The sequence below is a fragment of the Lynx canadensis genome, chromosome F1 (genome assembly GCF_007474595.2).
Source record: "Lynx canadensis isolate LIC74 chromosome F1, mLynCan4.pri.v2, whole genome shotgun sequence".
Classification (NCBI taxonomy): domain Eukaryota; kingdom Metazoa; phylum Chordata; class Mammalia; order Carnivora; family Felidae; genus Lynx; species Lynx canadensis.
In genome coordinates, this window is record NC_044319.2 from 10497599 (window position 1) to 10510001 (window position 12403).

At 46.2% G+C, this 12403-nt stretch overlaps 1 protein-coding gene across 1 annotated transcript in view; it reads right to left on the reverse strand.

Annotated features, from left to right (window-relative positions):
- The window catches only part of ADCY10 (adenylate cyclase 10), a 72939-nt gene that overhangs the window by 55905 nt on the left and 4631 nt on the right, over positions 1–12403 (reverse strand). The window contains exons 2-9 of the mRNA XM_030302858.1: positions 10885–11090; positions 10141–10245; positions 8983–9021; positions 8667–8810; positions 6990–7195; positions 5755–5851; positions 2326–2414; positions 803–994 (exon numbers count right to left, since the gene is read on the reverse strand). Coding sequence (XP_030158718.1) covers positions 803–994; positions 2326–2414; positions 5755–5851; positions 6990–7195; positions 8667–8810; positions 8983–9021; positions 10141–10245; positions 10885–11032 — 1020 coding nt within the window. The 5' untranslated portion in view covers positions 11033–11090. The remainder of the gene's footprint in view (positions 1–802; positions 995–2325; positions 2415–5754; positions 5852–6989; positions 7196–8666; positions 8811–8982; positions 9022–10140; positions 10246–10884; positions 11091–12403) is intronic.

Here is a 12403-nt window from a genome sequence, read left to right on the forward strand (position 1 = left end):
GAAGTGGAGCACCTGGATGGCTCAGTTGATTAAGTGTCCAACTCTTGATTTCAGCTCAGGTCACGATCTCACGGCTTGTGAGTTCTTGGGCTACGCGCTGACATTCGAGCCTGCTTGGGTAATCTCTCCTTCCCTCTGTCTCTGGCCCTCCCCACTCACACACACTCCCTCTCAAAATAAGTAAATAAACTTAAAAAAAAACACCAAACACCCAGAAGCTACAGGTGCCCCTCCACCCCACTCAGCCTCCCTCCCCCTGCTGAAGCTGGAAGGGGAACTGGAGGTGTAGACGCGGCAGGTAGGGAATATTGTTAACAGGCTTCTGGAGCGTGAAAGTTACCAGACACGTGACCTAAAGTCTCCAGGAGATGCATTATACGCTGGGCTGGAGATGTGCACATGGCAAGAGCTAGTCGGGCAGCAGTGCTTGAGGGCAGAGACCGGGGAGGCGGACTGCCTGGGCTCGAATCTGGCCCACCACCTACTAACGGGATGATCATGAGCAAAACTGAATCTCGCGTTGTCTCAGGATGTTCATCTGTAAAATGGGGACAACAACAACCGCACCTACCTCTTAGAGTTGTCCCGCTGGAGGAAATGAGTTAATGCATGTAAAGTATCGAGAATAATGGGCGGCACGCAGTAAGGGCCATATCCACCATACAAGCTATTTCTAGAAGTCCAAATAGAGACAGATATTTTTAGGTGAGAAGTGTCTGTTCTCTCCCTCTCATCAACGTCCATAGGTGTGAATGCCAACTTTAACTTATTGGTAGGTTTCCGCCCCTCAGTTCACATTTACCTTGTCAAACATGAAGACTTTGTTGATTTGGCCTCGGGAGACCCTCAGGACAGAATTGATGTGCACACAGGCATCCTGGATGGCCGAGCCGATGACTTCTGCCTTGTCTTGGTCCTTAAACATCAGGTTCACGAACACAATGGTCACAGGGCGAAGCTCCGACAGGTAACCCCGAAGCTGTTTGTCATCGATCTGCAGAGTTGAGAGCGGCTTTCTTTAGCCCGGATCCTTGGCAGTGGATTCTTTGTTGCAACCCCACCCCCAAGAAGGCCACTGGCCTTCTGCGATCCTCTGGGTAGCTGAAGTTACCGGAACGCACGACGTACAACATGGCGGAGGCAGCCCAAAGTCGAGCAGATGGAGATCTGCTCTATCAAAATCTCTTTCAACGTGAATTCACAGACTTGCTCATTTCTGGCCAGCAACCACATCCTTGCCCCAATGGCTAGCTCCCTAGGGCCAGTAGGAGCCGTCACAATAACAGAGACAAGCACTGTTCCTTTTGGCTCCCTTACAATTTAGGGATAAGAACAGCCTATTATGTAATCCAACCTGGTACATTCGCAGCCTGGGACCTTCAGGAATACTTTCACATCCTACCCCACCTTATCCTCAAATGAGATAAAATAGGCATTATGATCCTCTCTTTACTGATTAGATAACGGAGACGTGGAGAAATAATGTTAAGTTTCCCAGGGTCACACAGAACCCAAATCTCCGGGCTCCTAGTCCGATGTTCCAGTGACAACACGCCCCTGCGTCTCTGGGGAGGTATATATGTCATTCGGCTCCCCTCTTCCGTCCACGCCCATCCACCCCAAGCCCGGGGAAAGGAGAGTGTTCCCAAATCATGCCTGCCTATCATGATTCTTGAATTTTGTTAAGTTACGTGCATGGCAAACCAATGGCTACGTCTCAAACCCTGGCTACGTCTCTTACTTTATAACCTTAGGAAAGTTCCTGGTATCCTTCTGGGTCTCAGTTTTCTCACATGTAAAATGAGGATAAAGATATTTGGCAAGAATTGTGAAGAATAAATACACGAAATAGCAGAATGCCTGGCACATGGTGAGTGGTGAGAGAGTTCTAATTCACGTGAATTAATACATTTAAGAGAGCCCAGATCTAAGCGAACACAAAGGGAACATTTTAGGGGGTGGGGGTAGTTCTGGGCATTCTCATTGTCTGCATTGTTAACTCTCGAAGCTCAAGATCTAAGGTAAGTGACTTAGAGAAACATGGTACCAATGTGAATTCACTTGAGTTCTTCCTGCTAACTGGCATATAGAAAGGGTGACTTTAACTCTTTAACTCTTTAACTCATAGTGAACAATGCCTCCTTTAACTCTTAAAAGTATCCTGATCTGAAAAACCAATGTGATAGTCACCTACACATGGAGAACGTTGGCCCCATCTCTTTCTAGTTCAGTGAAATATTTTACTAGCTACTGGTCTTCTTGATCTTTCCAGTTGTCCAGGATCCCTGACACCCCAAAAGCCAATAAATTAAACTGCGAAAGTACCTGCTTCAATATGCTTTCCATCACATACTTTTGGAGGGTTAACTCTAGCTCAGGATCGGACTCCAGCATGCACGCAAGCCTCAGGAGGTCTAGAAGAGCAGAAGGAGGGGCAGGGTCAGAAAAGGAAGTGTGGTCTGCAGTGCTGGGGACCGGAGTCTCCTAGTCCCCATTCCCTCGGACAGTGGTCTTTATGGTTCAGTCAGGGGACTCTGGGATACCTAGCAGCCAAGCAGAACCAAGAGAAATCCAATGAGGATTCTTTTTTTTTCCTTTAATTTTTAAAAAAATGTTTTTATTTTGTTTTTGAGAAAGAGAGAGAGAGAGACTGAGTGCGAGCCATTCTTGAATTTTGTTAAATTAAGTACATAGCAAACCAATGGGGGAAAATTATTGCATTTTCTCCTTCAATAGCACAAAAGAATCAGACCCGCCATTGACAAGATAAAACATATCTTCTAGGGAGCACCTGGCTGGCTCAGTCAGCAGAGCATGGGACTCTTGGTCTCAGGGTCTTGAGTTTGAGCCCCATGTTGAGCTCCACGGAGCCTACTTAAAAAAACAAAAACAAAACAAAAAACAAAAGCCCATATCTTCTGGACAAAAGAAGGAATTGTGGTAAAGATTCTAGTCTGGCTGGAATCCCATGTGAGTACTGGAAATTAAAAAGAAATGATATGAAACAGACTGTGGAGAGAGGCAAGGGAGCAGCAATTATAAAGGTCTAGGCTACTGCAGTGGCAATGGTTATGGAGAGGTATGTGTGCCTGTAGTAAAATAAAGACTTTGGCTGGCTTTTGTTCCTGGTACCTGGGAAGTAACTTCTAAATCTTTGCAATTTTTCAAGTAATGGGATTGTCTTTGTTCATCATGGTGGGCCCTTTGGACCACAGCTGAATTTATGCTAATGAGGCCTCAGGATTGGGCTAGTTGTGCTGGAAACACCGACCATGTGAGGAAAGGGTGGGGACTTTGAGCCATGTGATATGAGCCTGACCTCTGACCCCTGAAGAGGGCAAGGGGGCCGAAGGTTGAGTTTAACCACATGGCCGATAATTCAATCAACCATGCGTTCTTAATAAAACCCCAATAAAAACTGAACACCCAAAGCTTGGGTGAGCTGTCTTTGGTTGGTAATCCTACAATGATGTACAGGGAGGGTGAAATATCCTGAAGACACAGAGACTTCATGTTGGGGCTCTCCAGATCTTACCCTATGTGTCTCTTGATTTGTCTGGTCCTGATTTGTGTCCTTTACAATAAAACTAAAATCATAAGCATAGCACCTAAGATCTGTGAGTCACTCCAGTAAATTATTGGGAGCACTGGGGGTTTATAGACAGTTGGTCAGAAGTGCAGGTGGCCTGGTGACCCCAGAGATTGCTGCTGGTGTCTGAAGTGAGGAGAGTCTTGGAGAGAACGTAACCCATGAAATCTGTGCCGAGTCCAGGTGGTTAGTATCAGAATTGTATTGTGACACCGCAAAGCCCAAAATCAAGCCTGAAGGAGCCCTTTACTGAAGGCACCATTAAGATCTGGGAGATGGGATGAGGTAAAGCTTGAGGAGTATCACTGGACTTTCTCCATCTCTGGAGATTTTGGGTTCTTGGCCTTTCCTGGTCAATTTTCCTACCGTTTCCCCCCTACCCCACCTCCTGCCCCATTACATAGTACAGCTTACTACAAGTACAATCTACTACTCGTGATGTTCAAAGTATTTATGACCCGGATGTAGATGATGAAAAAGAAGGCTGATTCAAAGATGTTTCTGGGGCACCTGGATAGCTCAGTCGGTTAAGCGTCCGACTCTGTTTCGGCTCAGGTCATGATCTTGCCCTTTTGTGAGTTTGAGCCTCGCGTCGGGCTCTGCTAGGACAGTGCAGAGCCTGCTTGGGATTCTCTCTCTCTCCTTCTCTCTCTGCCCCTCCCCTACTCACGCTGTCTCTGTCTCTCTCAAAATAAACAAATAAACTCAAAATAATTAAAGAAAATATGTTTCTGAAGTTTCTGGTTTGGAGGAAGAAACGATTCCTAGGGAAAGGTAAGCGGCTCAGTGTTCAGACCTTGTTGACCTACATTTCTAGGCCCAACATGGAGCTGCTCCAGCCTGTGGCACCACGTCAGCAAACTGAAACTTCAGAACTTTCAAGTCCCCGGAAATGCCCCACTTGACCGGAAATGCAGTCCGTCTCACCAGGCAATCCCCAAATGCCAAGCCAACTCTTGGTCTTCTCACCCCAAACGAGGTTGACTATGCACCCCCCCCCCCCATCAGATATTTTCTGTCTGTCACTTCCTTGTTCCTTATTCTTTCTCTTATAAAAGTTTCCTGCCTTCCACCCCATTTTGCAGGTCTCCACAAGGAGACTGTCCACACCTCATGAAGCACTGAAGTTTGTTTGCATCACCCAGATTGTCCTCTTTAACCATTTTTTAACAACGTGTTAACGTTTGAGTACCTGTTTGACATCCAGTGAAAATGACCCATGGGCAGTATTTTTAGGAGTCTAGAAATCGTGACAAAAGTCTGGGCTGTATTCCGGCTGCAAAACCATGAGTAGTGCCTCCTTAAATTTCATGCCCTAGGCTTCTCTTTTTCCTCACCCTAGTCCCAGCCTGCTGGGAGTCCTAGGGAAGTTAAGCATGGATACATAGAATAGGTCTCCAAAATGTAAGCAGAGAAGACTAGGGGGTCAAGGACAGATCCCTAGAATCACCAACATTTAAGGAACAGGAAGGAGGGTAAGCAAAGTCACTGAAAACAGGTGGCTTAAGGTGTAAAAGCAAAACTGGGAAAGAATATTCTGGAACCCAAGGGAAGAGAAGAAGGTATGTCCATAAAAAGAGGGTAACTGAAGGCCAACCAGCTAGGATGAGGCCTGAAGAGAGGTCATCTGCTTTGGCAAGCTTGATGGTCATTGGTGACCTTGACCTAAACAGTCTCAGTAGACAGAAGAAGTGGCTAGAAGCTAGATGTCAGGGGCTCAAGACAGAAAAGTAGGTGAACACGTACCCCCCCCACCCCCGCCCCCGAGGCACATGCAATTTTCACCCAAGTTTATTGGGTGAATAAATAAATGAGAAGATAGGAGGAGGCACAGACATACAGATCACTCTTCTGAGAACTTTGGTGGTGAAAGTTAGGAGCAGAAAGTAGGGTTTATAGAAGTTTTATTTTTCCTTTTATCATGCGGCAGACTTGTACATGTTTAGAAGATAAGGGAGAAGAGTCGTTGCCAAAGCAGAGATGGACGGCCTGAGGAGGGTTATACTTGGAATCACGGTCATGAGGAATGGGAGGAAGGTCCCCTTTGTGGGCCGCTGGGAGCTGTACTGAGGAGGCCGGTCGCTTATAATAGAGCCCTTGGCATTGGTTAAGACCCTACTGAGCACTGGTAGAGGCCAAGGCTCTTGTCCATGGAGCATACTCACTTTTGTGGTCACCAGAAGGGTAATAATCCATGAAAGTCATACACTTGGTGAAAAATTCATCAAAGTTAAAAGTAGAAGGCGGCTTTAAGAAATTCACCTAAATGAAGAAAAAAAAGAGAAGTTTTTTGGTTATTCTGAGGATTTTCTGGTCCTTTGAATATAATTGCTCAGCACAAAGGGCAGGGAGTATGCTCTTAAAATGGACATGGTAAATGGAGACTGGCATACTGAGACAACCGAGATCTATAATTTGGATACGATCACACTAAAAGTCTCTCTGACTAGTCCTTAAGATCTCAAATCTTCAGTGTATATACAGAAGGCCCCACCAGGGGGCTCACCCGCGTGCTTTCCCACCCTTAGAATTTCCTTCTTTTTTTTTTTTTTCCTTCGTAACATTTCAATTTAAGTAAAACCCGGCAAAACTATGTATCATTTCTTTCTTCTAAGTATAAAAGGACATAGGGGGTTGATGCCCACAAATGTAGTGGGGAGCATCACCAGTAAGAAGATTCATACCAGGATCAAGAACCCCATTGGTACGATACATGGAGAATGGTACAACCTCATTTTTGTAGTATTCTTGTCTCCCGCCCCATGTGAGTCAACCCTAGTCCAATAATGAGAAAGTGTCAGGCAAAACCAAATGGAGGGACATTCAACAAAGTGGCCAATACTCTTCTTAGGTGTCAAGGTCACATAACGGCCAGGAAACACCGAACTGTTAGAGACTGCAGGAGACTCCGTAAAAATGACAACGAAATGTCTTCAGCTTCACCGCAGTGTCTGCTACGAGGCAGGGCTGTAGGGCGTCTCTCTTCCCTCACTAAAGGGCTGCCCCTCTCCCTCCACCCCTCCCCCTCAGTGATCCCTCGCCCTGAGTTAGGAGGGTGCTGAGTAGCGACACCTCCAACGACACCCCTCTGCTCCTAGGTCGGCAGGGGACCCTTCCTGTTCCTTAAGCAAGGGCACTGGCACACCACAGGCCTCCACACCCAAAGTCCGCATCCTTAGCACAGAGAAACCTAATCATTTCCTCCTGAACGCCGGGCCTTGGCTCCTGGCCTGAAGCCTGTAAGTGTAACTCAGGCTGACGCATCCGAGAGTCTCCAGGCCAGGAGCTTCACGGGACCAGCCTTCCCAGTGGTCTTCCTGACGGGGTGGTATGGGCGGGGGCGGGGACAGCCCTGGCACAGACCGATGGAACTTTCTGCAAGCAGCAGAATCGCACCTACCTTAACTGCTCTCTGATCCGGAATCCTCTCAATTTCGATCATGCTCCGGTCACAGAGCTGCCAGCAGTTTGGTGACAGAATGACATCGTTCATCTGTGCCATGTTCTGGGCAAGGCGCACGTCGTCCACCGCCTGACCGATCACCAGAAAGAAGTTGCGTGTCTCATCTCCAAAGACCAGCATGGTGATGTGGCCAGCAGCCAGTCCTGGCAAGAAGGCCCGCACAAGAATTTCCGGGTTATTCCCCAGCAGCGCTGGTTCTTGGAACAGTCAGAATCGACCTCCGAGCAAAACGGAGGTTCTGAAACTTTACGCAGGAATCCGAGAACGCCTCTGTGGGCCCAGACCTTCCAAAGCTCCTCTCTTGTCCCCCGGCTAGAAAGTCAGCTACTACTTTTCGCCTTTCCTTGACACTTAACTCTCTAGAAGGCCCGATCAGTCCCCAAAGTTATTTTCTTTTCTTCAATGTATTTGTACTTAAGAACAGCAGAGAACAACTTTAGTAATTCCTTTTGGAGAGGATTTGCATTTTATCAGAGATTGAGGCTTTCATTGAAAAAGAAACCAGGGGTGCCTGGGCGGACCAGCTGGGTAAGCATCCGACTTCGGCTCAGGTCACGATCTCACAGTTTCGTGGGTTCGAGCCCCGCGTCGGGCTCCGTGCTGACAGCTCAGAGCCTGGAGCCTGCTTCAGATTCTGTGTCTCCCTTTCTCTCTGCGCCCCTCCCCCTCATATTCTGTCTCTCTCTCCTTCAAAAATAAATACACATTAAAAAAATTTTACTTCAAAGATGAATAAACATTAAAAAAATTAATGTTTATTTATTTTTGAGAGAGAGACAGAGTACAAGTAAGGAAGGGGCAGAGGAAGAGAGAGAGGGAACACAGAATCTGAAGCAGGTTCCAGGTTCTGAGCTGTCAGCACGGAGCCCGACGCGGGGCTCGAACCTACGAACTGTGAGATCGTGACCTGAGCCGAAGTCAGACGCTTAACCAACTGAGCCACCCAGGCACCCCCCCCCCCACTGCCAAATATTTTTTTAAAAAGAAACCCTGAAGGTTGAATCTCAGACAAGAGCCAGAGGGGAAAAGGTTGGAGAAAAGGAGTAGGTATTTTGACAGTCAGGTGTCCCATCCCAACAATGCGCCCTCTGTTTTTGAGAGTTAAAGGTTTTGGTACCAGAGCCACAAAAGACAGAATGTTGCAAAATGTGACAGGTACACAAAATGTACATATGAACGTATCAACTATAAATGATACATAGTTCACTAATTTGGATGTAAATTTAAGAAAATAAAAAATAAAATAAAATAAGTGATACATAGTTCTTTTAAATGACTATCACTGACAGCGGTAAGACCTGAAAACAATAGCAGTAATGGTAATAATGAAGAGTATTTCATGGAGTGGTTACGCTGTGCCAGGTACTACACTATTTCAATTTACTTTTCGTAAGAGCCTCTGAGGTAGATCTTAAGATTAGCCCAAGTTCTAAGGGGTAAATGAGGGAGCCAAAACTCATTCTGGTTAGCTTAATTCCCAAGTTCAAGACATGATAGGCGGGCTGGTCCACTGTGTTCCACCCCATTCTATGTCTTCTCTTGGGGAGAGAGTTTCCTCGGGGGTCAGCACCCATGTCCAGATTGCTTTAGCGTCTCCCCTTTCTCAAAGCTTACCTATCTTGACTCGGACATCCAGGCCTTCTTCGGACTCCTGAGTCTCGAACAATCCGTGGATCTCCAGGCTACATTTAATTACCACCGTGATAATGTTTTTCAGTTGCCTTCGCTCCACCTTCCACAGGGCGAGTAGTGCATCACCTTGAAGAGACAGATACACGGAGGGCTCCTGCCCCGCCCTGCCCTGGGGATCAGTTGTGTCTGGGGATTCAGACTGTTGTGTCTGAAATCTGCGTAGACACTCTTCAAACATTCCTCAAGGCGCACCTCACCATTCCTTCCTTACCCGTCCCATCTCCGTGAGCCCCCCTACCTGCAAATTTTAAGATGTCTCCTCCAAAAATCAACACTTCTGAGAAAAGAAGAAAACAAGGTAAATCAAACTCCAATTCCTTAAAGCTAGTAAGAATTCATTCTTCATCCGTGGAATAGAAATTAGCTCAAGAGAACATTAGTTCAGAGTATAAACTCATGCTAAAGATGCCTGAAACAAGTCACTTAGACCCACTGAGGTGTTTCCTCAACTGTAGAATGCACACGGAACGAGACTAGTACGTGGTCTGTTTCTGTGAATGGGAAGAGACAGGAAGGCAGGTGGGGTTTCTGGTGAGGTCTGAAGACAGTGAGCTATGCCCATGATAATGGAGTGCTTTCTCCTGATCAATGGAACGCTCGAGTGGCATGGGCAAGTGGAGGAATGACAGGACTCCGCATTGCAGTGAGAATCAGGAAACCAGAAAAGCACAACTACGGTCAGCTTGGGTGTTATTACCAACTTGCATTTTGTTTACATAGGCTTTACAAGAGACGTAGGCATTGTTTTTTCTTCTGTGTGTGTGTCACAAATTTGTTGAGCACCGTTGTGCTGAGTGGGATGCAAACAGGAAGTAGATACAGTTTCAGCTCTTAAGGAACATGAACTTTGGTCTAGTTGGGTGCCATTAAGATAATGCTGGAGAACATAGAGCCCAGTAAGACTAGACCCTGAGTTTACCTTAATGGAGTAAGACTTTTTGCTTCATGAATAGCTCAAATGAAGAATACACACAAGATGGCCGGCAGAGGTTGAAAAGTCAGTTGTAAGTGCTTCCGACTCCATCATTAGAAGACGAAGCACTAATAAGTGAGTTATAAATCACTCACCTGTTCATACAACATTCTCTTAATGACTACGGTGGGCTTATGTCGATGCTCGCTTTTTTTGAGTCATTGAATATAACTAAAGTTCTTTAAAGGTAATCTCTATTTCAGTGTTTTAACTGGTCCAAAACATTCTGTCCCTCAGTCTGTGTTAGTGAGGTTTGATCACGTTCCTTCACTTGCACGATGTTAGTTTCCAAAAAAAGACTGGTTTCATACACATTTCATGAGGAAAATAAAGGTAAGTGTTCTGTCAGGCTATCACCAAAAAAAACCACAGGGAAACAATGAATTAAACATACGTAAGTCAGAAACCCGTGGGGACACTTACTCTCGACTATTGCGCTTATGTAGTGGTTGAGGATTTCCACCAACTGCTCAGCCCCTCGGTCCATGTACATGGCTGTGCTGAACTTCTCAGTCATTGCAGTAAAACCTGTAAGAAATGTCCACCTAGTTTCCTAGGCTGCCTGGAGGAACCAGACAGAGGCAAGACAAGAGGAACTCATTGGAGAGCACTGGGCTCCAGCTCTTAAGAACGGGCAAGGTTTCTTCTCAGTGATCGTCAGCAGCCCCCCTTGTCTATGCTTATTATCTTAGGGGTCAGGGAAGGATGCCAGCTACCTCTTGCCTCCAAATTTCTCACCTTGCACAGGGATGGCTGCAATTCCCTTAGCTGGTCTAGAACTTCCATCCCATGGTATTGAAAACACACAACATGTAAACACTTCTGAAGAGGTGATCAGTTTACCGTTAAGATGTAAACAACATCTGGAGGACCATTTCCTGAGGTCAAGTTTGCCTGGGATATGTATGGGGCTTGGGGACTAGAGTCAGTGCTGTTGGGACACTGGAGTCTAAAGTTCCAGGCATGGGACTGGGGCATCTCAAAGGTTTTCCCATGACTGGACGTGTTGGGTAAGGGAAGACAGGAGGGCCAGGTACACAGGCTGTCCCTCTCCCTCCTGTTTTCTCCATAGCGATATCCGTAATAGTGCAAAAGCTCAAAATGGGCCACCCCACTCTGCAATCGAGCTGTGCGTCCACCCACATGAAAGATTCCCTTTGTGCTTGCCTGAAATATCAACAAACATCAGGACTCCATCAAAATAATCCACAGAGGGTCGCTCTGGAGAGAAGTCTCCATAGACAATGAGGTCTGGTAAATGCGCGGCTATTCTGACGATGGCCCGGTCCTGGGATTCTTCTCTTCGAGTGCTCATGTTCAAGGCAAGTGTTCAGGAGTTTATGGTCACAGCAAACAGTCCCCAGATAGACCTTCTAGAAAGACAAGCTGAGAATGGAGGACATCCGACATATTCATTTACTCATTTTCCTATTCCTTTCTCTCCACCTGCGTTGTACTAAACTGTGAACGACACTTATCTAAGGGACTGAGTAGTGATAATGCCTGATGTGTGCAGTCATCCTTGAAAAGGGCCACTTTTCTATTCTGGGTACCCCTCACACACTGGGCCGCCAACCCTGAGCAGCTGTTACATGAACGAGCACCATTGCAAACAGGATGGAGTGAAAGAGGGCAGCCAAATGAGTCCATCTGTTTTCATGAAGGGATGAGCTGGTCAGTGTGCGAGTCATGTTGCAGAGGGGCCAGCGGCACTTTTCACTCAGTCTACACCCCTTGTCCTTCTGTCCCCATGGGTCATCCTGCTCTCTCCCTCCCTTTCATTCTCTCATCTTTTCTCTCTCCTTTTTGAGAATTAAAAAGTGTAGACGTGGGTTTTGTGGGTGGATATTTATACAAAGGTGAGCGGCAAAGTATTACATACAAGCAAGAGATCAAGTGTATTTAAGGCACAGTCGTAAATAAACAGAGGAACGGAATTCAAGGCTGTGTGTGTGTGTGTGTGTGTGTGTGTGCGCGCGCACACACACGCACAAGGTTTTAAACTGTAAGTAAAAGGAAATGTTGAAATTTCAATCCATTGCCCGGTTAGTTCTAAGAAAACTAGAATTTCCCAAGGCCTTCCTTTAGCTGTTGGGGCCAATTAAATGTTCATGCCTGGATGTTGTAAAAATCATGCTCTACCATGCTGACGAGAAATAGCATACCCAACCTTTTTTCAGAGCAATCCAAGTTCCTGGAATAAGTGATACAGAAAAATAAAAGAGCTTAAAAAAAAAAAAAAGACGGGGAAAAAAAAAAAGGAACTGTTACTGACCATCAGGGAGGAACTGATTAGTAATTTCAACCAGACATACATAGGTCATATTGGGGTACGTGAGAGGATTAGAAGGAAAAGTGAGACAGTTTTTTTTTTAAGTTTATTTTTTTGAGAGAGAGAGAGAGTGTGTGAGAGAATGTGCACGTTTGCACATGAGTGAGCGGGGGGAGGAGAAGAAGGAGAGGGGGACAAAGGATCTGAAGCAGGCTCTGCACTGACAGCAGAGAGCCCAATGTGGCTCCAACTCATAAACCATGAGATCATGACCTGAGCCGAAGCTGGATGTTTAACTGACCGAGCCGCCCAGGTGCCCCAAGACAGTTCCTATTAGTATTTTTAGCAAACTTTAAAGTGTCTGGAAAACCTCTTAAACTGAGCACTAAATATTAGGTATTGAATGACCTTTAA